The sequence below is a fragment of the Taudactylus pleione genome, unplaced genomic scaffold, assembly GCF_031769625.1.
Source record: "Taudactylus pleione unplaced genomic scaffold, aTauple2 ptg000040l, whole genome shotgun sequence".
Lineage (NCBI taxonomy): Eukaryota > Metazoa > Chordata > Amphibia > Anura > Myobatrachidae > Taudactylus > Taudactylus pleione.
Genome location: NW_028284442.1, coordinates 29,061,561 through 29,089,450, shown reverse-complemented (window position 1 = coordinate 29,089,450; position 27,890 = coordinate 29,061,561). Strand labels below are relative to the sequence as shown.

Here is a 27,890-nt window from a genome sequence, read left to right as displayed (position 1 = left end):
CATTCATTGCTGTACATATCTATAGGATTCAAACAACCTCCAGCAACCTAACAGACACAGTAAACCTTTATACTTATTATACCCAATACAACAATAAAAGGCTCTGGTTGGTTCCTCAAACATATTGCAGCCCTGTATGTACTGTAAATTCAATAAGACTCATAAATCCTAATAAAGAAGCCTTTTTAGGGGTCAAAATGTGAAGAAAAAAAAAAAAAAAGAATTGAGCTAGACCAAGTTGCCATTTAATCCAGTGTAATTTATCATACAAATATAGGAAACATGTGGAAATAATTACTATTTCTAGAGAACATTATAACGTAATAACATTGAAGTTATGAAAACAAATATATGAAAGAATGTACAGTATTTGATTGTGGAGTCAACCAAAGCGCAACCATTTATCAGCATTATCATAGTGCCACAAATTCGAAAGAAAAACAATACATACCATCAAAAAGAGACTAATGATTAGAAAAACCCCATAACATAATCAAAAGTATAATTTGCGGAATGATACATTCCTAAACAAGCAAGTGCTGAGTAGTAAGGTACCTGAAAGACACAGGACATAATGAGGATAAAGCTGCTGCCTTGGAACTCTGCAGGACAGTCTGACACAATGACCAGACCAAGGGGGGTTCTTAAAGTGGTCAGCTATTTTTAACAATGACATGAAAGGGGGAGGAAGGAAGGAATTCCACACCAAATGTCCAGCAGTGAAAGACACAAGTGGGGAGTTCTAGATATAACCTTTTGATTACTTCAAATTGCAACTCGATACTCCCAATACTTAGAAGATATTCTGAGAGGGCACATTAGGAATAATCCAGAGCTAGGAGCAAATCAGAGACAGAAAGAGGAGCAATTTGTACCTTGGCAAAACCATGTTGCACACCAGGAAGGGCAGATTTAGAATGTACTGTGTCGTTAAAACAAAACTGCCCAGTATTTGTTTGCTAAATGGAAACAGTCTGTATTTTCCCTGCATACAAAAAAAATAAAAAAAAAATAAAAAAAAACACATCTGCGCTCCTTGCATAGCAACATGGTTTATTCCAGGAGCAAATTGCTCCTTATTTTTTAATTTGTTCCCAACTCTGAATCAGACCCATTGTAACCAAGGAATGTTTAAACAGCTATGCCTTCATCAAATCTGACCAGACGGCAAATGTCAACATTTGCATTGAAATAAAATAAAAACTTCAAAATGACTCTGCTTCTACTGTACTTAACATGATTCTGTCCCATGTGATTTTAAATCAGAACATTTCCACAAACCCAGCCGAATGATAAATAAGTAAACGGTGTTCATTTTTATAGTTTATTCATATTGTGCTACAAGGGTCCCATATCACTGTTTATAGAGGCAAGTACAAAACATTACCTTACTATATAAAAACTGATAGGTTCACAATTTTATACGTACACAGAATTATGCCTGCAATTTACATAATGACATGGAGAGAAACAAATGGGAAAGAGGTCCCTGCTCAGGAGAGATTAGAATTTAAAGGGGATAAGGGCCGATGCAAAGAAGGGAAGGGGTAGAGCTGTGGGATGTAGAGGCTCAGGAGTAATGCTGGGTACACACAGACGACAAATCGGTCAGGAGACTTCTCCGCCGTCAGAGTGACCAATTGGTAAGCTATACACACTTACCAATCGGGCAGACTAGATGGGCCAAGTTGCCATCAAATTCTATGTTCTATAATCAGCCGCTCGATAAGTCTGGGTCGACATCCCAAATGGGCGGGCATTCAAATTTCCCCGCCCAATTGAGATGTCTGCGTCGGTGGTCCCTGCAGCGAGTGTACCGGCGGTCAGTGGATCGCCCTTACACACAACGGCTGTACTGCAGGGCCAACCTGATATGCATGTGAATGACGTCGTTCACAGACATATCGGGTATACACACCTACCGATGCACTCGAGATATATTGTTCGCCAATCGATTCTACGATTTATCGTCAAGTGTACCCAACATCAGGAAGGGGGTGGAAGACTTGGATTAGTTGGGGGGTTTTACGGTTACATTTAAAAGCTGGGAGACTGTATGCCAGTGTAATTGATCATGGGTTGGCATTCCAGAGGTTGGGAATACAGCAGAATAAATCCTGAAAGTGGATGTGGGAAGAGGTTATGAGGGAAGTGGCAAAGCATAGGGCAGAGTCGAGCATGACACAGACAGCAATATGGGGTCCAGAGTATAGAGATATTTTTTTCTATGGACAGAGAGGAGGGAGAAGAGAGGACTTTGGTGGAGGGGGGGGGGGTAGACAATGAGGTTTAGTGATGCTGAGTTTGATTCAAGAGGAGATGACCAACAGATTGGAGGAAACATGGGAGAGAGCAGTTGGACAAGTAGGAGGTGAGACCACATGGGTGGAGTATTTGCAGGAGATGGGGGTGGTCAACTACATCAAATGACGCCGGGAGGTTGAGCAGTAGAATGAAGATACAGGAGTGGCCATTAGATTTGCTGTGAGGAGGTTATCTGTAACCTTGATGAGGGCAGTTTCGTTTGAATGGTGAGACCCAAGGCCAGATAGTAGTGAGAAGAGAGGAAGTGTCTATGGCCTACAATTTCCTATTACTTAGATGGTATTTGAATATAATCCAGTGTGTGCGCTAGTTTATTTATTTATTACCAGTTATTTATATAGCGCACACATATTCCACAGCGCTTTACAGAGAATATTTGGCCATTCACATCAGGCCTACAATTTCCTATTACTTAGATGGTATTTGAATATAATCCAGTGTGTGCACTAGTTTATTTATTTATTACCAGTTATTTATATAGCGCACACATATTCCACAGCGCTTTACAGAGAATATTTGGCCATTCACATCAGGCCTACAATTTCCTATTACTTAGATGGTATTTGAATATAATCCAGTGTGTGCGCTAGTTTATTTATTACCAGTTATTTATATAGCGCACACATATTCCACAGCGCTTTACAGAGAATATTTGGCCATTCACATCAGGCCTTGTCCCAGTGGAGCTTACACTCTATACACAGGTAGGGCCGTGGTGGGAATCGAATCCATTACCTCAGTGCTGTGAGGCAGTAACGCTAACCATTACACCGTATATATGGGTTTATTATCTGCCTACTCAAACTTACAAAGATGCATTTGTCATGCTAAGCTATCATATGTGGACTACAATTTGCATGCAAGCTATAAACTTCATTTTAGGTTTCAGAAGAAAAAATTATTGTACCATTTCAGAGATTGTTGGAAACGTGCATTTTTACAGTCTAGGTCTTGGAGATAAAGCAAACGCAACAGAGAGTTTATTCCCTTGCGACTCAGAATCAGCTCACAAGTGAGCCGAGGAAGGGAGTGCCAGCAGAGGGCACCTCTGGGTCCTGCTACGTCTCTGTCCCACATTTCCCTTCCAGTGACACCCCCCATTCTCTCACCTATCGGTTTGAGCTCATACAGAAGCAGTGATTGGACATGTTCAATTGCAGCACAATATGCTATATTTTCACAACGCATGCAGTCTGTTCCCTGTTTGTGAGTTGATCAGTAAAGATTATTTCAAGTAGTGGACACTTAGGGCGGAATTCAATTGTTTCTACCCCCTTCGCGCCCGAGGGAGCTATTCAATTGTTGCTCCTGTCGGGCGCGATCAGCTGCCAGCGCTCCATTTCAGCTCGCAGCCCCAGCGGGGTGCGAGCTGAAATGTGAGAAAAGTGACCTGTTTGGGTGCTCAAACATCACTTTTCGCGGTCGCGCCCAGCACTTTGGTCAGGGGGTAGCTGCTTTACGCGGCTAAACCCAACCACTTTGGGCGTGATCAGCGCGGAAAACGGCAACAACTGAATAGCGGCCCGCAATCTCCTGTCACTTTAGACGGATGATCCAGACAGCGTAAACAATTGAATTCCGCCCTATGCTTACTGTATTGGATAAATATTCTATTTACAGTACGCTGTACCTAGATACTAGAATACAGGATTCCACCATGTCCATGACTATTTTAAAAGCTAAAATAAAAAAAATAAAAAACATTAAAAAAAGAATCATTTTTCAGTTTTTTTTTTTTTTTTTTTAGATAAACAAAGACATATGATATTCCATTTAATATTGGAAAAGCAATAACACAAGAGGAGTAATGACCAACATAGAATCTACAACATATGGAAAGGTTTAGAATATTTGAGTACTTTATCATGCTGCAAGCTTTGGGAGTCAATAGTTACATTCTCACACTGAAAATGAAATGGGCACAAAGAGGTATATTTACTAAAGTGAGAGTTTCGACAAGTGGAGATGTTGCCCATAGCAACCAACCAGATTCTAATTAACATTTAATTAGCAATATCTAGAAAAGAATAGCTAAAATCTGATTGGTTGCTATGGGCAACATCTCCACTTTTTTAAAATTCTCACTAAAGTAAATTTACCCCAAAGCATCCATTTTATTTTAAAGTACGACCGTGCCAATCCAATGGGCTTACAGTATGTTCTCTATGCAATGTAAATTTACTCACATGGACAGGTTATGCCAAAATCTTGTGACTTTGGGTTTTCTGGTAAAAGGTTCTTTATCCCCACAATTTGTAGCAGAATGCCTAAAATATTGCACAGTATATTTACAAAGGACCCGCATTGACCGTACGAGGACTCACTTGTTGATTATATGAGGCATTACTAGGGACCAGCAGCTATGATTTGCCATTTCATATTTCTGATGAGTTTTATCCAGATAATAGGTTTCCATACAATAGATTCCATAAAGGTGTATCAATTCATGGACAAAACTGTGCTGTAAAATAGTTATTCTAAAGTTAGATATTATAAATGCAATATAAATCACAAAAATATACTTTTAAAAGCCAGGTTAAATTGGATTCACTTTATGGTTCACCAAAGATAACGAATTGGTAGATGCCTACAAGTTGGTACAGGTTGAGTCTCCCATATCCAAAATGCTTGGGACCAGGGCTATTTTGGATAACAGAATATTCCGTATTTTGGAATAATTGCATACCATAATTAAATATCTTGGAAATCGGACCCAAATATACACACAGCATGCATTTATATGTTATATACACCTAATACACACAGCCTGCAGGTAATTTTATACAATATTTTTAATAATTTGTGACTTAGACAAAGTTTGTGTACATTGAACCATCAAAAATCAAAAGGTTTCATTGTCAGAGTCATGCCAAAAATATTCCGTATTTCGGAATATTTGGATATGGGAGACTCAACCTGTAGGTGCATAGCGGATGTGAGCATGGAGGTTAGTCCACACGATTGATCAAAACCAGAGTAGGTTTTATTGAAGATAGCAGGATACAAGGGATAGGAGATAAACAGCAGTCAATTTGATAAGGTATCAATCTCTCTGTACAGTGCTGTACAGCACTGTGATGCTCCAATAACACAGTGACAGACTTGGTCACATGCAGACCCTTTTATAGAGCAAAGTAAACAAGTCTTCCATGAGAAATTTGTTGCCTACTAAGGGTTCATGTAATAGGCTTGGTCTGCCCCTGAAAGGATTAGTGTCCAAACAGGCCAGAGATACAGCTCTGCCCCCAGTGTGGGGTGGTATTGCCATGCCCCCTGCAGTTGGTGAACCAAACCTCCCAATGTAATCACACACCTTCACACATGGCCATAACCCTTTTCTAAGGGTGGTCCTGAGCATTTGCAGCCATTTTCTTGAGTTAACCTTTCTACTTAATCACCTTACAACACCAGCACAATGGTGTGACAGTGATTCTGTTTGACAGTTTGAGCTTGAAAAAGTCCAAAGTGTTGGACGAAACTAGTTGCTGCCTTGCTTACCTTCACGTTGTCCAGAAAGAGGCTTTTCTTCCCACCAAACACCCTGAATTGAGGTTTGCGACTCACCAAGATGAGGCGTCTCTGCTGATCCTGGCACACTGCATGCCTTAGTGCTAACTGCTGCAGTACTTGGTCCCAATACTATAGCCGGCGCGACCCAGCAGTTTGAGTGAGCCGCAAGACATTTGAGGTCTGGGACGGATCCAACACAGAGAGCTGCCGCAGAGCGCTACAACAACACAGGATCACTAACAAAGTATTTATTAAAACAGCCAGTGCTTGTGCTATGAAACTAAAGGTGCCTACATACTAGACGATGTGCTCACGATGCAATATCATGAGCAATTTTCCTTGATCTCTCCCCGGGTACTCTAGGACATGATGTGCAGCAAAAGCTGCAGGATGTGTCAGAAGATCTATCGTGCACGATCTAAAGACTTGCCGATCTTTAGATCGTGCAGGATAGCAGACAGATGCGTGGACGGGATCAGTGAGACCCGTCCGTGCTGCTGTGTGTAAAAAGGAAAACCTGTGTGTAAACCCCCCCCACCATAAAAAAAACAGCGTGGCCCCTCCCCCATAAGAGCAATCAGCCCCGGGCTTTAGTGTGACCCTGTGCTGGTTGTCAAAATACAGGGGACAAACGACATAAGAGTCCCCTGTATTTAGCGCAACCAGCACTGGGCTCTGATCTGGTCCTGGTTCTGGATATACAGGGGGAAAAAAATGAATAGGGTACCCCTGTATTATACAGAACCAGTACCGGACTTTTTCTAGTGGGGGGCTAGTGCCACAGCCAGGGGAGCTTTTTCCCCAAGTACCCCAGCCAAAGCATCAACCCTCGCCACTAGTCAGCCCAGGCCAGGGATCCCTGGGGAGCTGGGGTCCCCCCCCAATAAAGGGATCCCCCTCTCCAGGGCACCTCAGGCCTAAGCTGATAGCCCGGGGCAATCCCAGGCACCCCAGGAGCAGTGAGTGCCGGGTTCATAGTGTAGTGGGGTGTAAAAAAATAGAGGCGATAATATTGTCTTTTGCTGTGGAACCACAGGTCCCAGCAAGCCTCCCCCGCATGCTGGTACTTGGAGAACCACAAGTACCAGCATGTGGGGTATTACAGGCCCGCTGGTACCTGTAGTTCCACAGCAAAAGCAATATTAAAATAAACACAGGACACACACACACACCGTACAAAGTTAAATTTTATTAAAACATACATGCAGTCACACACTCACCTATGTATCCCTGAAGCCATCACATCCTCTCCTCCATGTAGAATCCTTAGGGTACCTGTAAAAAAAAAAAAAAAAAAATCCATACTCACCTTCTCCTATGCGAAGTTCGGGTCCTCTTCATTCCAAAGTAGGCATCCCCGGCCTTGGCAAAATAAAAACACAAATGTAGCGGACCCATGGACTTTAGTACCGTCCTATATGGATGGTACTTCCCGAATGAGAGCTCAGTGGTGGGATTTCACTATGGAAAACCCACCGCTGAGTGGTCATTGGCTGAGAGGCGAGCCTTCTGCCTCTCAGCCAATGAAGTCAATGGTGAGAACAGCAAAGGTAACTTAAATTTACTTAAATGGTGAGAACCGCTCATTGGCAGAGAGCGCGCCACTCAGTTTTGTTTTGTTTTTATCAAAGGTTATTCATTTTTAAGACACAGATGCACGGATGGAGATCCGTCCATGCATCTATGTCTTAATGCTTGCAGCACGGATCTCCCTGATCCATGCCTGCAAGCATCGTATGCGGATCCGAACAACATATCGTACAGGCATAAACTCTGTACGATATGCTGCCAGATCGTGTACGAGATTGGCATATCTTACCTGCAGCGGGCAAGATCTGAAGATGCGATGTACGACCCACGCGACACTCACGATTTGGACATATTTTACACGATTTGTTGTTCCGATGCATCGAAATTGGGTGAATTGTGTAAAACATCGTCTAGTGTGTAGGCATCTTAAGAGGAAGGTAACGCATATGTTACACATGAACATTTAGCAGTCCATTGACATGTTATGGTTCATATTTTATGTTGTATGTATGGTTTAGGTGTCATTAGGGGGGAATTCAATTCAACGAGAATTGAATAGTGCCAGGAGGGAGCTCCCGGAGCTATTCAATTCAGTGCACTGTTATGTCGGAGAATGCCCGTTCTCGTGACTTCACAAGGGGTGTTAAGACGCGAGAACTGGCATTCTCTGACTAAAGTTCCCGGCGCGCGGCTGCTAGTGCCGGGCTAAGCAGTAAAACAGCTGCGCGCCCGGCACTTTTGTCGGATTTCTCCTCTCATCCCCAGGGGGTGCGAGAAGAATCCTTTGCCCCCCCAAACAGCGCGGTGTATTGAATAGCTTTGGGAGCTCCCTCCCGCGGCTATTCAACAACGGACTGAACTGAATTCCCCCAATTGTTTTTATATGCTAGTTTATTGTATGATCAGCAGCGCTGATTCCATGTACAGTATATTAAAGACTGAACACAGATACATTTTTGCAGTGACTAGTCAGTTGTTTTTACTGTGTCTTTGTTACAATAAATTATTATACTGTGTCAATTGGTGGCTGTTTCTATCCAGCGCAGTTTTTTCGCTTATTAATGTGTAGCTTTGTGGAGTTGACAATATTTCTCCTTCATTAACTGCAGCAGGTTGTTTCAGCACATTGGTAGTTGCAGGCGCTGGAGAGATTTTATTTGTTCACTAGTTGTACTGCCCAAGTTCAACTCCCCTCTAGCTACTGTCCCTGAAGCCTCAATAATGTCACTAATTCCTGATAAACAGGCACCCTAAATATTAGTTTAGCAAATAAATTGTCTGTTTCTACGTGGCAGGAAAAGACTAGTCTGAAATGTCTATAAAACAAACAATTTATGCAGTGGATAGCACCGAAGACTAAACATTTTTCATATATTGTAAATTTTAAAAAAAAAAATAATCTATATAGTTTAGAGAAAACACAACAGGGTTCCAGGAGTTAGCCATTATAGCCATGTAAACTAAGTCATATCCATGGATTTTTTTTTAAAATTATTATTGCTTTTATTTTTAAGGACGGGGTAGTTTACAAATGACTATGAATCTCATTTGTATTTAAGAAAAGGTCATGGTAGCTTTAAAAAAAAAAAAAAAAAAAAGCTTAATGATTGACTGATTCAGACAGTTATGTTTAGTAGACTCCACTGAATAGCCCCCAAAGGACAGATGAGTAACTTGGCAGCAAGCAATTTTGTTCCTGTATAGTGATATAGCAGTGCTCTGCAGTCTTATAATGGCTTGCCAGCCGACATATACAATAATGTAATATTCTGCAGGCCTCTGACCTCTACAAGTCACTTTGAATGTTTCCCAACAGGCACCTGGGACATACCAGATCCATCACATGGAATTCCTACTTGGAAACAGTGTGAGCTTTTCCCAGCTACATCTGCTTAGTCTTGGGAAAAAAAAACAACATTAATGTACATGTTTTTCTAATGGGACAATGTTGCATGTGTATGTATGTGTTGAAAGTTTAACTGTTTCTCTTTTACAATACATACTGTATGATTACTAATTCTGTCAAGAAAACCCCTTTTTTATAATAGAAACTAATTTTGAAGAATTGGCAATTAATAGCAGCTTGAAGACACAAACCAGGGGTGGCCAACCCTTAGGTTTGGTGATGCAGCTCCCCCCCACTGGAACTCTGAACTCTCAAGCGGTCATAGGCTAAAGAAGCCTCTGACCGCTTCAGAGGCCAGCGTTCCCAGTGAACCAGTGTGAGGGTGACGTCATGACATCACCCATGTTGTGACTGAGTAGCCTGCCCTGCGTGGCTGCTGGATTTACTTAGATCCAGTCAGAGGCAGCGGGAGCCAGAGCCAAAGCTAGCATGGTCAGGTAAGTACTGGGCTGTAGGCACTGCTTAAGAGGCACTGCATATGGGGCAAAACTACAGGAGGCACTGCATAAGGGGCACAAATACTGGAGGGACTGTATAAGCAGCACAAATACAGGGGGCACTGCTTAAGGGGCACTACTTTACAGGGCACAAACACAGTATTTTCAAAGTGCTGGGCTTGCCCCCAGTTTGACTAAAAATGGGGGTGTGACACAAGGTCATGCTCCTGCAAATGTCATACCAAAGGCGTGTGCACAAAAATGGGGCGTGGCCTTGTGCTATCGGCTCTTTAGCTTGACTAAAGATATTTTTTGCCTCTTTGCCTGACTGGTTGGCCACCCCTGACACATACCAATGAAAATGGTAAATAAATGTACAGCCATGGCCAAATATATGTACAGCCATGGCCAAAAGTTGAGAATGACACAAGCATTGGTTTTCACAAAGTTTGCTGCTTCAGTATGCAAAGAATGAATATTTGAGGGTTGACCCTTCTTTTTCCAAGACCTCTGCAATTCGCCCTGGCATGCTGTCAAATTCTGGGTCACATACTGACTGATGGCTGCCCATTCTTGCCTAATCAATGCTTGGAGTTTGTCAGAATTTGTGGGTATTTGTTTGTCCACCCGCCTCTTGAGGATTAGCCACAAGGTCTGAAAGGGATTAAGGTCTGGAGAGTTTTCTGGCCATGGACTCAAAATTTCGATGTTTTGTTCCCCGAGCCACTTAGTTATCACTTTTGCCTTATGGCAAGGTGCTCCACCATGCTGAAAAAGGCATTGTTCGTCACCAAACGGTTCTTGGATGGTTGGGAGAAGTTGCTCTTGGAGGATGTTTTGGTACCATTCTTTATTCATGGCTGTGTTCTTAGGCAAAATTGTGAGTGAGCCCACTCCCTTGGCTGAGAAGTAACCCCACACATGAATGGTCTTGGGATGCTTTACTGGAGTTGTGGAGTTGCTTCTCAGCCAATGTCATTCTGAAACCTTTTGGCCATGGCTGTATAGTAAATATAGTCAGTAAATATATATTGTTGTTAATTTCATGTAGTCTGCAAAACAATTGCATAGAAACTATTTTGCTTATTGGCAGTTAGAGAAAGGTGTTTGCCACTGCTCAGTGGCAGCAGCAGCAGTCTCCTCTCCCACAGCCCTGCAGGTGACCCGGGCCCCTCCAAATGGCCCACATAAGTAGATACCCACTCCCCTGCTTCTGTCAAAAAGTGCCCTCGGTGTCCCTGCCTGTCTGACAAAAAGACCATACTGGCAGGAAGAATGCTGTCTAATGAAGCCTGACCCGGGCACTGCTTGCAAAAGTCATTTTTCATATGTGCAATTCACTGCCTGGGGGAGCACATGAAACAGTGGCGCCCACAGAGGATATCTCCAGGTAAGAAAGCTTTGAGGAGACGGTCACTTAAGGATATAAAAACTTGGGTGGAATTATACTTTAAGTGTTTTACAAAATTGTGTACTCGTTTCAAAAGCTAGTGACCCTCATTGAATGTACTTTCACATCTGGGGGTAAATTGACTAAGTGGCAGTATTTGCAAGCCGCTGCTTCTAGGCATGTTCAACACAGAAATTTTAAACAATCCAATTTTGATTTTAACATGATTGCAGTTTTATTTTCTGGGTAAAAGGTGCCTCTTAGTAAATTTATTGCCAAAGGTCAAATCGCTCTGTAATACAAGTTCTTGCTAAAGCCCAAAGTGAGAAGGGTGTATGCCAGGGACATGCAATCAGGGTGGAGCCTCCCCTGTCACACTCCCTGTCAAGCTCCAGAGTTTTGATACGTGTACCTCCCCAAAAAGTATGGTGGTTGCTCAGATCAGCTTAATGACTCCGCACAGGTGCTTGTAAAGGGCGGGGTTTACACTGAACCCGGAAAAAAATGATTTGCCCTCCAGCACACTGTAGCAAAAAAAAAAAAAAAATAGTATCATTGAGGTACATTATTATCGATCACATTCCACAGTCTTTAAGCGGTGGTGATCGATCATTGCTGTTGCTGAAATGTGAATCAAGGTGGATTCATAGATTGACCACCTTGACTCCTAATGGTCTGAATGATCATCTTGGATTACACTGTTTTATGTGATTTAGGTGGATAATAATCAACTGTGCTTAATTTCAAACTTGCTTATTTGTGGATGTATCCCCTATATCATTAGACACTGGCACAGTTTAGATGTACATTTATACCCTGGTGATTATACTATTATGCATATAATTGTTCACTAATATGCATTGCGAATATTATGTGTTTTTCTGCAAACGTTATTTGTATTCATTTTCTTTTGCAAAATGTTTTTTTTTTTATTTAAAGTATTATGAGAGAGTTAAACACGAGGAAAACAGTAGGATTACAGTCAACCTGAAATCTCTGCTACTGTGAAACTACTTCGAAGAAACTGCACTTTGGCCTCTCTCCAATTTAAACACCTGCATTCTCCATATACTGGACACTACTTACTAAACACCCTATGGCTCCTGCACTTCATCCTGGACACACTGCCCAGCTGGATCTCGGTGACCTGGCCATGAGTATCTGTTCACCTACCCTAACCCCCACCCTAATCCTTAACCTAATACTTTAACACCATAACATTATCCCCTAACCCTAATACAAAAACCCAAAATACCCTAATTTCCTATCAACCTAAACCCTAATTTTAATCACCTACCCTAGTACCCACTTCCTAACCCTAACTCCATAATAACATTAACCACCTACCCTAGCCAAGCCTCTAACCCAATCCCCTAGCCCCTAACACTAACTCTAATGTTTAAACAACCATAATCCAAATAATCTAACTCTAAAGGGGCAGACTGGATGGGCCAAATGTTTCTTATTTGCTGTCAAATTCTATGTAACTAGCGATCCACCCTGTTTTCGCACAGGAACAATTTAGAATTTACGGCAATAGTCTTATTTAACCGAGGTCTAATAAAAGATTTCCTTGTAGACTTCATTACCGTGTTTCCCCGATAATAAGACCTACCCCGAAAATAAGCCCTACCCTTCATTTTGTAACCCGGTCCAAATTAAGCCCTACCCAGAAAATAAGACCTATCTGAATCTCATTTTGAGCTGGGAACGCTGCAGAGACCAGCGTTCCCAGTCTTGCAGTGCGCAGGTGACGTCATGACGTCACCCGCGCGCTGAGGATCCTGTGCAGCCGCGCCTGCTGGATCATGTTAGATCCGGTCAGCGCGCAATTGAGAGCGACATCCCGGACGGCTGCGAGTCAGGTAAGTGCATTGCAATAAGGGACACTGCTACAGGGGGGCCTGCATAAGGGTCACTTCTACAAGGGGGCCTGCAAGGGGGTGGCCTGCATAAGGGGCACTTCTACAAGGGGGCCTGCATAAGGGGCACTTCTACAAGGGGGCCTGCATAAGGGGCACTTCTACAAGGGGGCCTGCATAAGGGGCACTTCTACAAGGGGGCCTGCATAAGGGGCACTTCTACAAGGGGGCCTGCATAAGGGGCACTTCTACAAGGGGGCCTGCATAAGGGGCACTTCTACAAGGGGGCCTGCATAAGGGGCACTTCTACAAGGGGGCCTGCATAAGGGGCACTTCTACAAGGGGGCCTGCATAAGGGGCACTTCTACAAGGGGGCCTGCATAAGGGGCACTTCTACAAGGGGGCCTGCATAAGGGGCACTTCTACAAGGGGGCCTGCATAAGGGGCACTTCTACAAGGGGGCCTGCATAAGGGGCACTTCTACAAGGGGGCCTGCATAAGGGGCACTTCTACAAGGGGGCCTGCATAAGGGGCACTTCTACAAGGGGGCCTGCATAAGGGGCACTTCTACAAGGTGGCCTGCATAAGGGGCTGGCCTGCATAAGGGGCACTTCTACAAGGGGGCCTGCATAAGGGGCACGGCTGTCAATGATAATATAAGACCTACCCCGAAAATAAGCCCTATGGTGTTTCTTTTTAACAAAAAAAAAAAAGACTGTGTCTTATTATCGGGGAAACACGGTAGTTGTTTTCTTCCTGACCTCAACACGAAAAGATTTAGTTTTGACGTGACATGCAAAAGGGCCACGTAAAGTTGTCCATGAGCAAAACAGTCTGCACTTAGGTCAACTCCTGTCACGTTAAGTGTATGTCCCTGTGCTTTGTTGTCTATTGCCATGCCAAAGCAGGCTCTTACCAGGAATTGGACTCATTTGAAATTAAAGAATCTTTTTTCACATAAATGAAACAAAAATGATAAAAAAAATTATAATTTTTTAAAAAAACTGACATTTTTGTAACCGTAAACAGGGCCTACATCAAGGTTTCTGGAGAAACAGGACAATACGTATCAATTTCTACCTGGTATAAAATAAAGTCCATCGTTTTATTCAGTAGAAGCTGCTTGTGCGTCCTATTCGCATCACATTGCAAATAAGACGCATTTTAATGGACAAAGTCGCATGAAAAGACACTCGGCACTACAGAGTGGCACGCCGCTCAGACTTGTAGCGCACGGATAATAGATGTGGACACATCTGTACATCTTTAACGGTTTAGGCAGGGTAAGCTAAGAAAGCGATCGGACATCTGTTTTTTTAATTGACGTTTCACTAAAATCGTCACTGCACGGCTGCCTTTTGTCATACATTAATATTTCATACACCTAAACCTTCCTCAAAAAAATGCTCTATAGAATAGTGGAAACTGCATCAAAATCCGTCCAGTGGTTCTTGAGATTAGCTGAAACAAACAGACAGATGCCTGCCAGGGACTTTATTTTATACTATGTATAGATAGATTAATGGTGCATACACACGGTCAGATTTTTCTTCAGATCTGAACGATAACGATTTTAAAAATCGTTCATATCTGAAGGAAAAATCTGACATGTGTGCAACGATGAACAATGCATGTTCCCGATGGTCAGATAATGATATCTGACATCTGATGTGTTTGCAGTCAGTTTTGGACGATTTCCATTAATTTTACTAGTCAAAAATCGTTCAATCGTTTGCAAATCGTTCATCTGACATATCTGACCATGTGTATGCACTTTAAAATATGGAAAATGCCATTCCAAGTTGTGATTCAAATTTGGGCAGCCAAATGTCCTTTCTCAAAGCACCTGCCTGCCCGAAACATCACAGTATATCTTCAAATGATGTAAATAAACACTTTGATGTTTTAATCACAACTTGAGATTGCTGTTTTCTTACGCTGCATCCACTATATCCTTGTACAACCGATTAAACATTGGATATTTCAAAACCAAAACCGACAGACGTCGATCTCATTTAGCTGCCTAAAAAATGACTATCATTTGTTGGGTTTCAGTTTAAATTGAAACCCAACGTCAATGTCAGACGTATTCTGCAGCTTTAAAGTCCATTGATTTTGAACTTTCAGTTGAAAACCAATGGCAAACCCATCCAAAAAGAAGCACTGCACAGATCACTATGATCTGTGCCAGCTTCATTAGGTGTAAGAACTTAGAAATAATAAAAATTAAACAAATTTAAAAATAATAAATGTATGCGACCTGCCAAGCATGCCGGGGCTGTCTTGCTGGTACTTATAGGCTGCCGGGGTGGTAGTTCCTCGGGAGGGGGATCCCATTTTATTTTTGGAGTCCCAACTTTCCCAGGAATTCCAGCCCTGGGCTGACCAGTTTTGGGCTGGCTAATGTTACGGCAGTGGGACCCCACACTGTGTGACTCCCTGCTATAGCATGGTTTCCCCAGTTGGTTCTGCCTGGCACTGGTTTTTGGAGAATGTGGGAACCCCATGCCATTTTCCCCCCTGTTTTTCAATACTAGCCCAGGCAGAGAGGCCTGTGGCTAGTTATTGATTTGGGTAAGGGGGACTCGTGTAATTTTTTTTTTTTAAACTATTTCTAGGTTTTTACACCTAACGAAGCCTACACAGATCAAAGTGATCTGGGCAAGTGCCTGTCCCAAACTCGGCTGCCACAGGCAGGTCTATTGTAAAAAAATAAATAAAAAAAAAATAAAAAACAGCTTTGATTGTTAGTGCGCTGTTCTGAAGCAGTGATTCACAAACTATCTTGAATCACGGCACCCCTAGAAAATCCTGATAAGACCTATCCTTTGATATAGCCTCGGATAGAGGGACTTGCGGGTTTAACACCCAGAAGTCCCTTGGCGCCCTTCTGCGCATGAGCAGAAGGATGCGCATGCCACAGGGGAAGCTGGGAGAAATCCGATTGGATCCCTCTCAGAGGGGGTCCCAAAAAGAAGCCCATGAGGATGAAGAAATGCAGTAAAACACCCGAAAATTGCATTTTAGGGGGTTTTACCGCATTTCTGCCATTAGTACATCCCGCCCTTGTTAAGAAATTCACAACAAATTAAAGTAAGTAAATTGTGTATAGCTGTCATCCCTAGGTTCAGTTATATGGTGGTGGACAGAGTTGCTAAATCATTTAATTTGCACCCTTGCAGGTGTCCCACAGCACCCAAGATTCTGCAGTTTATTCTCTGATGTCTCAAGTTGGTGATCTAATGTGAACATCCCATTACTTCGATACAACATATACAAAGTTTGAGCTCCAATATTGGTCTTTTGCGCAAAATCTTTTGAAACCAATGAATCTACAAAAACTTGTGACAATTATTTCTATATAAAAAATAATACCAAGAGATACCTATGCATCTAACCTGATGTGCTGGCAGGTGTCTTTGCTTTTAGATCTATCATATACTTCTACATAGATAAAAAGCAAGAAAATATATGCATAGAAATAAAATCGGTTTTATATACCACTGTAAACTTATTAAATTTCAGAATGTGGGATCTTCACAAGTTTTAAAGATAAGTTTTGTTCAGTGTAGACCCTATTAATTTACTCAAAAGGCAGCAACTTTGGCTTTTCAACTTTTGAGAAAGTGTATATTTAAGCTGGAGAGCCACAAGTTAATACATTCTGATTTACGGATGACAGATATATAGGTCAATTCCATTAGGCCCAAAATTACTCACAGCCACTAGTAAGTACAGCTATATGCCGCACTTAAGGTACCTCCGAACCAGTGGATATTTGTTTGCAACCCCATAGGGAAGTGTGCAAAATCCACAAGTCCGGAATGTGCCGTTGGCGGCATTTCCACGCTGTTACAATGACAACTTGCAATCCTTGTGTCTAATGGAATTGGCCCCATAAATTGGTATGTTTATTATTTTATTACCAATCTCTGTTATATTGACATTGTGCATATATGGCAGTGGTCCCCAAAGCACCCCAACAGTCCAGGTTTTAAGAAAATCCATGTCTGAGCACAGTTGATTATATAAAAATAAATGAGGTACAGTACAAATTATGTCACCTGTGCTCAAGCATCGATATCCTTAAAACCTGGGCTATTAAGGGGCCTTGAGGACAGTGGCCCAATTTTTAACAACGAAGCATAACCCCTTTAGCGCTCGTTAAAGGGTTTATGTCACCCTTTCTGGATTTAACAAATAGTAAGATTACCGCTGTTTGTCACAGCATCACTCTCGCCATCTTTTAGATGGCGAGAGCGATGCGGTCCCAATGGAGATCCGCGGTGCCTTCCGGCTTCAGCAAAGCCTTCCAGGCAATGCCGGGTCCCCGTGTCATGTACATGCGCAGCCGAACAATCGCGCATGAGCATTACACCAAGCCCTGTCGCCGGCAGCGTTAGGCTACCAGCAGCCCAGCGGAGGACCTCGCCAAGGACGAAGACTTCGCTGGACCTCGCTGGAGGGGTAAGTATTGTTAAATACCAGTGATACTAAACGAAAAATTCTGCCGGCATTTGCCTTCATTGTCAAATAGGGGCCAGAGCTTGGGAACCACTTAAATATGGAATAAAGATTTTTTTTCACACATTGTCCAGGAGTGCGCTGGCCTTTCTTATGCTATTTGGGAGAGAGAGAAATTTATATATATATATATATTTATTAAACTTAAATTGCCCGGCACTCAAATGAAGTTTACAACTGTCCAGGTACCCCTCCTGCTGTAATCCATATGGCACGGCTATAATATAGGTAAGAGCTAGGATGGCACTCCGGAATTAATATATATATATATATATATATATATATATATATATATATATATATATATATATATATATATATATATATATAAAATTGTAATTTTTTTTCCATACGTAAAATAACAGGAACTGCAAAGTTTCACCACAACATGCCTCTTTATAATGTGAACATCTTAAACAGCTTCCAGAGACACTATCCTGAGTACTGTCTACGTTACCCTTGAAGCACTACAATTCCCACAACATGTTTATTGAATTTGCTTATATGAGATCCTTATTTTGCACTTTAAACACTCCACATAAATCAGTTTAAATATAGTATATCAAGAGAATCAAAATAGACAGAATGGAACTTAATATGCAAAATAAGAGGAACTGGCATATATACTGTTGGTCAATACTGAAAAACCAGGACATTTCCAGAAATAAAAGCTTTCCAAGGACATATTGCTAAAAGCTGGGAGCAACGGGACTGTGCCTGGAAATGAACCACAGCCGACAGCTCTGCTTTCGGAATCGGTATGGAATCCCGGCTGCCGCATGGCCGGCAGCTCGATTCCCGGCAGCGGCAGCCCGACAGATCAGCAGAGCCCGGCAGCGGAAGTCCGACAGCGCTGGAAATTCCGATCGTCCCTAAGGTAAGTATATACTAATCAAAACCCCTAACCCTCCTTAGGGGTGCCTATCCCTAACCTCCCCCCAAGTGCCTAACCCTAATCCCCCCCCCCTTCCCCGCTGCCTAAACCTAAGTCCCCCGGGGGGGTGCCCAACACTAACCTCCTCCCGGGGGTGCCTAACCCTAACCCCCCCTTCCCCTAGCCTCATCCTAACCCTCCCCGGGGGGTGCCTAACCCTAAGTCCCCACGGGTGCCCTAACCCTCCCCCCCCACGCGGCTGTCCGCTCGCGGTGCCCGGCATCCCTTCTATCAGGATGCCGGGCGCCGATCTCCCGACGTCAGGTAAATGACAGGCGTCTAGATATAGACGCCGGTCATCTATCCCACGCCACGATAAAGCAGCCGGGAAGCCGGCTGTCGGTATTAAGGCAGCCGGTTTCCCGACTGCATACCCTGCTTTCCAGTAATAGGCAATGATGGGACTGTTTCTCAGTAGTGTCTATCAGCCTCTTATTGCAGTGGTTTAACAGCTATACATCCAGTGTGACCTGAAAAATATATATACACTATGCACACAGCATAGTTTGTGACTGATAATTTAGATAGATATAAAGCAGTGGTTCCCAATCTGTGCGCCGTGGCACCCTGGGGTGCCTTGGGACACTTGCAGGGGTGCCTCAGGTTGGTGGTCCAGCACCAAATCATAATTATTTGTCAATGTAATGTAAATATGTGTACAAGCAGAAGCACAAACCTGTCCACCATCACATTACTGAACCTAATTGTGCCAACACACTGTCAGACTTGCGAGATCAATGATTTTACCAACGATCTCATTAACGATGAATGATTTCTGACAGTATTTAAATGATGAAGTCGTCCAAGTTGGACTGCAAACACAGACGACTTCAGATACCATTATCCGCCATGCGGGAACGCGCATCGTTGGTCGATGCATGCCAAACACGTCAACGATATCAACGATGTAACGATTTTTTCCATCATTATCGTTCATATCTTCAAGAATATCTGACCGTGTGTACCATCCATAAGTATGACAGGTCTGCACAATTTACTTCACTTTACAACATTTTATTCTGAATTTCAAAACGTAGGGGTACCGTGAAAACAACGTTTATACTCTAGGGGCGACGTGATTCAAAAAAAGTTTGGAAACCACTGATATAATGCATAGTGTGTGACTGATCATGTATATAGATATAATGAATAGTGTGTGACTGATCATGTATATAGATATAATGCATAGTGTGTGACTGATCATGTATATAGATATAATGCATAGTGTGTGACTGATCATGTCTATAGATATAATGCATAGTGTGTGACTGATCATGTCTATAGATATAATGCATAGTGTGTGACTGATCATGTCTATAGATATAATGCATAGTGTGTGACTGATCATGTATATAGATATAATGCATAGTGTGTGACTGATCATGTATATAGATATAATGCATAGTGTGTGACTGATCATGTATATAGATATAATGCATAGTGTGTGACTGATCATGTATATAGATAATGCATAGTTTGTGACTGATCATGTATATAGATATAATGAATAGTTTGTGACTGATCATGTATATAGATATAATGAATAGTGTGTGACTGATCATGTATATAGATATAATGAATAGTGTGTGACTGATCATGTATATAGATAATGCATAGTGTGTGACTGATCATGTATATAGATATAATGAATAGTTTGTGACTGATCATGTATATAGATAATGCATAATGTGTGACTGATCATGTCTATAGATATAATGCAGTGTGTGACTGATCATGTCTATAGATATAATGCATAGTGTGTGACTGATCATGTATATAGATAATGCATAGTGTGTGACTGACCTGTGCTGCCAGTTTCCCGGACACGGAGAGCAGAGCATGGCTGGAGTACCTGGCCTGCCCCTCCGCAGCACTCAGCCCCGCCGCCCGGCTCAGCGCCTCCACCTGGCGGTTCAGCCTCTCCACCTGCTCCCGCAACCGCCGGTTCTCGCCCTGCAAGTCGGTAACTGAGCGGGAGAGCGGCGCCGCCAGCCTCAGCACGTCCTCCAGCTGCCTCTCCACGCCGCGCCGGAACTGCTCCATCTCCGCCTGCAGCCCCTGCACCGTTCCCTTGTCATCTTCCTGCCGGAGGCTCCTGCAGCTGGCGCCCGGCCACACCGACACCTCCACTCCGGGGTCCATGGCTGCTGCTTGTGAGGGAGGGTGCAAGCCGGCACGGAGAGCGCTTACAGAGCACTAGTAGCAGCGGCTGTAGGAGGAGACACCATGCCGCTGCCGGGCGGCACCTGTACGAGGGGGAACCTTGTTCGGCACTGGTCACTTAGTCCCTCGGTGCCCCCGGGTCTCTATGGGCAGCAGTGCGTGGGGTGATGCCCGGGAGCAGCAATGACACCCAGCGGAGAAGCCAATCCCTGCAGCTCTGTGCCCAGACAGGGAAGCACTCCTGTGCCAGGTGTTACCCCTGTGCGGTGGCAGAGCTGTACCTGCTGCAATACTCAGTCACCACTTATACTACTACAGCAGCTGCTTATAGTCCGGGGAGTGGTGGAGTACCTCCTGCCCTCTCTCCTCTCCTTTGCACTCAGCTGTAAGGAGATGCTCAGACGGGGGAGGGACGAAACGGGGGGAGTCCTGTCCTTTCTTCCCCCTGTGTTACCATGCTGTGCCAAATTATACGCAGCCTCCTTATCTGTCTGAGGAGGGGCGAGGTGACAGAGAGGAGGCTCTGCAGGTTACCACACTAGATAAAGACCAGCCTCTCAGATTTCCTCCTTTATTATTATTTATTGATTGTTGATATATACAGATACAGTATATAATTATAAACCGATCATACAAATATCTGTATGACAACCAGTAAATGCAATACAACAGTATTATTACACTTCTGCTGGGTGCTTATACAGACCAGTACCATGGACGTGTGCTGTTTAGTCATCATGAGCTGCACGGTCTGCACTGGTAGGATTCCTGCATTTCTCATAGACACACAGGCAGCAAATTACTGAGTGAGCACTGAGGATAACTTGGAAAAATGGTCAATATAGCTTTAATAATAATTTTCTTGAAGAATAAAACACAAAGGTAAAGGCAGCTCTGGAACTCTGTATGGAATATGTGCAATATGAATTAGAAAATAAACTATCACATAAATACAGTATATTTTTAAGTGAATGTATTTCCCCAGGGAAAAAATAGGTATTTTTAGTTCCACTTTAATGTTTTTTACCCCTTAAATGTTTTTAATAAAATGGCAAGTCAATGGCCCTTTTCCTGATGTACTTGTGCTTCTCCTAGGAAAACTGTATTAATAAACGTCAGGTCCCCTGACTTCCGGCGAAAGGAGCAGGACAGGGGCTGAGGGATCTGAAAGGATCCCTTTGCACAACCCGGGACTCCTTCCCGGGACTCCTTCCCTAAGGGGTTGCTCGCAGCGAGCGGGAGCAAACGCCATCTGAAGATGGAGAATGCTCCCACACTCAGGCTCCGAAAATATTATATTTTCGGAGCTTGATGAATTCTGTCCCCATACAGGTTGAGTCTCCCATATCCAAAATGCTTGGGACCAGGAGAATTTTGGATAACGGAATATTCCGTATTTTGGAATAATTGCATACCATAATGAGATATCTTGGGAATAGGACCAAAATATACACACACAATGCATTTATGTGTCATATACACCTTATATACACAGCCTGCAGGTAATTTTATACAATATTTTCAATAATTTTGCGGCTCAAACAAAGTTTGTGTACAGAAATTAAATTCATTTATGTTTCCTATATACCTTATACACACAGCCTGTAGGTTATTTTATACAATAATTTTAATAATTTGTGCCTTAGACAAAGTTTGTGTACATTGGACTATCAAAAATCAAAGGTTTCATTATCTCAGTCATAGAGTTTGTGTTTGTTGTGGACCCAGGGGTTGTAACGGGAGTAAAAAACAGTGGAACAGGTTTAAACTGAAAGGTGGGTTGTTTAATATGAATGTTGGTAGACATGAACAATAAGATAAACTAAAGTCCAGTAATAAACAAATATATGTGGCAGGAGGGAACTGTAGTGAGTGGGAATAAAAGAATGTCCGGATCAGTGACAGAGATCAATGAGGTGAATCCAGATAGACTGTAAGGGCGGAATTCAATTGTTTTTATCCCCTATCGCGCCCGACGGAGCTATTCTATTCTTGCTCCTGTCGGGCGCGATCAGCTGCCAAGCGCTACATTTCAGCTCGCAGCCCCTGGGGGATGAGAGCTGAAATGTGCGAAAAGTGACTTGTTTGGGCGCCCAAACATCACTTTGCGATCGCGCCCAGCACTTTGGTCGGGTTTAGCTGCTCTACGCGGCTAAACCTGACCTCTATGGGCGCGATCAGCGCGAAGAACGGCAGCAATTGAATGGCGGCCCGCGATCTCCTGTCACTTTAGACGGGAGATCCGGACCGCGTAATCAATTGAATTCCGCCCTAAGAGTGAAATGGATATCCTGGTGTGCTGAATAGTGGCTGAGAGAGATATCCGGTAATACTGTGATGATGTCTGAAAGGGAAATCCGGTAATGCTGTGATGATGGCTGAAAGGAGAATCCAGTAATGCTGTGATGATGGCTGAAAGGGGAATCCTGTAATGCTGTGATGAGGGCTGCGCAGGAATGGGTTAACTGAGGAGACAGGTTCAGGCAGGAAGCACCCTTAAGTACCCAGTAACAGAGTGTGATAGGCCAGAGAGAGCAGGTGACCCACAGACGATTGGCCTGCTATGTCACATGGCCAAAGACAACATGGTGGCACCCATACAACCGTGACATGGAGACGCCACTAGACTTACCTGGATGGCCCAACGCTGGCTGACTTCTGCATACATGCAATGCCAGTCTCCACACGCCAGCTCCCCCTCCAGAAGGACCACACCACAGCGCCCTCACCGGTAAGGACCGCAAACCTCCACGCCACGAAACCCGGGTCGTGACAGCTGGAGATCACTCTATCATGCTGATTGAGTTAGAACAACAGACTGGAAGCTTAAAAAGGAGGGTGGAGCTTGAAATCATTGTTCTTCCTCTGTTAACCATGGTTACCTGCAAGGAAACACGTGCAGTCATCATCGCTTTGCACAAAAAGGGCTTCATAGGCAAGGATATTGCTGCTAGTAAGATTGCACTTAAATCAACCATTTATTGGATCATCAAGAACTTCAAGGAGAAAGGTTCAATAGTTTGTGAAGAAGTCTTCAGGGCGCTCAAGAACGTCCAGCAAGCGCCAGGACCGTCTCCTAAAGTTGATTCAGCTGCGGGATCGGGGCACCACTAGTGCAGAGCTTGCTCAGGAATGGCAGCAGGCAGGTGTGAGTGCATCTTCACGCACAGTGAGGCGAAGACTTTTTGAGGAATGCCTGGTATCAAGAAGGACAGCAAAGAAGCCACTTCTCTCCAGGAAAAACATCAGGGACAGATTGATATTCTGCAAAAGGTACAGGGATTGGGCTGCTGAAGACTGGGGTAAAGTTATTTTCTCTGATGAATCCCCTTTCAGATTGTTTGGGGCACCTGGAAAAACGCTTGTCCGGAGAAGGAAAGGTGAGCGTTACCATCAGTCCTGTATCATGCCAACAGTAAAGCATCCTGAGACCATTCATGTGTGGGGTTGCTTCTCAGCCAAGGGAGTGGGCTCACTCACAATTTTGCCTAAAAACAGCCATGAATAAAGAATGGTACCAAAACATCCTCCAAGAGCAACTTCTCCCAACCATCCAAGAACAGTTTGGTGATGAACAATGCCTTTTCCAGCATGATGGAGCACCTTGCCACAAGGCAAAAGTGATAACTAAGTGGCTCGGGAAACAAAACATCAAAATTTTGGGTCCATGGCCAGGAAACTCCCCAGACCTTAATTCCATTGAGAAGTTGTGGTCAATCCTCAAGAGGCAGGTGGACAAACAAAACCCCACAAATTCTGACAAACTCCAAGCATTGATTAGGCAAGAATGGGCGGCCATCCGTCAGTATGTGGCGATTGACAGCATGCCAGGGCGAATTGCAGAGGTCTTGAAAAAGAAGGGTCAACACTGCAAATATTGACTCTTTGCATAAACTTAATGTAATTGTCAACAAAAGCCTTTGACACTTATGAAATGCTTGTAATTTTACTTCAGTATACCATAGTAACATCTGACAAAAAGGTCTAAAAACACTGAAGCAGCAAACTTTGTGAAAACCAATACTTGTGTCATTCTCAAAACTTTTGGCCATGGCTGTAGATATTAAACTAGACTTTCTATTCAAGAGAATTCTAGTTCTTTTTTGTAAACACTGAATGCAAAGGTAATGATGGCTTTTTTTAATGTTTAGAGTTTATGCTTGACATAGAATCCATTTCAATAAATTGCTGGGAAGCTAGTTTAATATTCCTATGTCTTTAATTATATGATGTATACATGCATTTGGTATGCATGAAAACTGCTTTTCTATGATTCTGTTGTACAGTGTTGCTGTACATAAGCCACTAGACTGGATCTCATGGTACAGTAGCTCATGAGTCACATCAATGAATTGTAGCACGGGATCTGCTGCTTCACCTGTTCTGAATAAAGGATAGTCCTGTTACTGCAATTGATGGTTGATCTCTTAAGCCGTACATCCACTAGGTGACTAGGGAAAGACAGTACGATTGCAACATTGTAATCGTACCGTCATTCCCCATCCCCTACAGTGCCTGCACTGGATGATTAAGCATTCAGTGTAGGCACCCTCAGAGCCTGCCCTAGGCATAGACATAATAAGCAAATGCCTAGGGGTGACTTGAATGCCTAGGGGGCATCCAGGGCAATGCAACTAACCAGCACCCCGCCTGCCACTGCCCCCCTATTGCATGATACATTTCAAACCCTCCCCCCACCAGCGGCAGCTGCCCCTCACCTGCCGCGAGCAGCGTAAGCCAGGTCAGAATGGGCTTCTGCACAGAAGCTCATTCTGGCTAGGCTACAGGAGGAGAAAACAAGATGGCCACGATAGGGCATGCCACACATGCCCAGCCGCTGCCACTCCTCCCATGGGCCTTTGCGGAGCAGAGATGTGAGCTGACGTCTCTGCCTCCGGCTCCATATAACACATAATAGCCGGCGCCGCCCGGCCCAATGCCCGTCACCCAGCAATGTAGACGGACCAGGCTGCATTTTCAACAGCAGCATTAGCTGCATCATAGTACTGTATTAGCATTAGCTGCATCAGGGGCAGGCACTGGCTGGGGGCATATATGTATACATGTGTATGTATATACATATATATGTGTGCATATATATGTATGTGTATATATATATGTGTATATATGTATTTGTGAGTGTTTGTGTATATATATATATATGTGTATATACTATATATATTTATATATGTGTGCATATATGTATATGTGTGTATGTATATATATATATATTGTGTGTGTGTGTGTTTATGTGTAGATATATATATATATATATATAATTATATACACACAAATTGTTGATCGGCACTCAATATACTTGTCCAACTTCCGGGATGCAATTTCCCAAGGAGCCTGACACAGAGCCACAACACCATCCATAATAGATTTTTTAATATGTCATTTTTTAGCCATATGGCATTAGAGATATCCTCCATCCAGGGCCGACGGGGGATATTGTTCAGCAGCATGGCCCCCGCCAGCATCTGCAGGTGTATATTGCACTTGGTGACGCCGGCTCCCCCACCAGGTCCAGTCGCTGACGAGGTCGGGTACACTAGACATCGTCTAGTGTGTACCCGACATAAGATTGCTGGTGGAATTATCTGCTAGGGGGCACCAGTCTACATTTTGCTTAGGGCACCAAATTGGCTAGGGCCGGCTCTGGGCACCCTCCATCATCCCATTTGTCGTTATCGGCAGATTGACCGGCATGTTCAGGCGATGGTTAATGTCGGAAATGACCAGCGGGAGTGCGCATCGCTGGTCGTCTCCGACATTGTAGTGCACGTTTAATGAGCGAACGCACGATTACAATTTTGTAATCGTGCAATCGCACATTAATATCGCCTAGTGGATGTGCGCCTTTAGGGTACAGGTTCTCAAACTCGGTCCTCAGAACCCCAAACAGTGCATGTTTTCCAGGTCTCTTTACAGAAAGTGAAATATTTAGCTCCACCTGTGGATCTTTTAAAATGTGTCAGTGAGTAATGAGTACACCTGTGCGCCTCCTGGTTGACCTGGAAAATGTGACCTGTGTGAACCGAGTTTGAGAATCACTGTCTTAAGGGATTAGATTGCTGTCTCAAACAAAGTATGAATGGGTTCTTCTGTATATTTGTTGACATGCAGCATGTCATCATTGACCACATCCACATCCATCATGTTGCCACTAATGAAATGTCGACATGATCAGAATGTTGACAAAACCTGGTGGTGTAGTGGTGTCATACTTAGCGGGGGTGTCTAACGCTCCCTCCCCCTAGCCTAACCCTAACCTCCCAGGGGGTGCCTAACCCTAAGTCCCCCCGGGAGCCCTAAACCTAACCCTCCCCCCCCCCCCCCCGCGCGGCTGTCCGCTCGCGGCATCACTACGATCGGGATGCCGGGCGCCTATCTCCCGGCATCGGGGAAATGAGCGGCGTCTACATCTAGACGCTGGGCATTTCACCTTCGCCTGGATATGACAGTCGGGAAGCCGGCTGTCGGTAAAATGTCATCCGGCTTCCCAATCGCATCCTAGCGGGTCCTGTTGTCAGCTGATAAGGACTTCTGGGTGATCCTGCAGCGCTCCCAGCTCCCCAGGGATCCCCGGCATGGACTGACTAGCGGTCAGGGTTGATGCTTCGGCTTGGGGCCCCGGTGAAAGGGCTCCCGGGCTATGGCATCACCCCCTCGCTAGAAAAAGTCTGGTGCTGGTTCTAGAAAAATACAGGGGGTCCCTACGCATTTTTTTCCCCTGCATTTCCAGAACCAGGGCCGGATCTGTGCCCAGTGCTGGTTGCGCGGAATACGGGGGACCCCTACGTTGTTTGTCCCCTGTATTTTGGCAACCAGGGCTGGATCTGACTAGCCCGGTGCTGGCTATGCTTACATACGGGGGACCCCTACGTCGTTTGTCCCCCTTATGTTGCACAACCATCTCTGGGTCACTAAAAGCCCAGGGCTGGTTGCTCTATGGGGGGGGGGCACACCATTTAAAAAAAAAAAAAAAAACATCCCTGCATCTGTGTTTATTTTATTCTAGGCAGATGCATGCATCACAGATCTCCCTCACCCGTGCGTGCATCAGTCTTTTTTTTTTAATTTAACAAATAACGGCGCTTAAACAGCCGGATGCTCAATTACACAGCACGATCAGCATACGATTACAGAGCAGCGGGAGCGCGCATTGGATCATATCCTACCTTAAAAACTACACGATTTCCACACGATTCATCATTCAATCAGAAGTGCGTCCCTTAACGGAGAACACCAGGGAGGAAAGAAATGTGAACAAGGCGCGCATGTGCAGTAGCAAATGTTGGAGGTC

At 43.9% G+C, this 27,890-nt stretch overlaps 1 protein-coding gene across 1 annotated transcript in view; it reads right to left on the bottom strand.

Moving 5' to 3' along the window:
- Positions 1-21,036, bottom strand: part of SMTNL2 (smoothelin like 2) — a 128,312-nt gene extending 107,276 nt beyond the window's left edge. Inside the window, exon 1 of the mRNA XM_088455082.1 lies at positions 20,222-21,036. Coding sequence (XP_088311208.1) covers positions 20,222-20,560 — 339 coding nt within the window. The 5' untranslated portion in view covers positions 20,561-21,036. The remainder of the gene's footprint in view (positions 1-20,221) is intronic.
- Between the last annotated feature and the right edge of the window lie 6,854 nt (positions 21,037-27,890).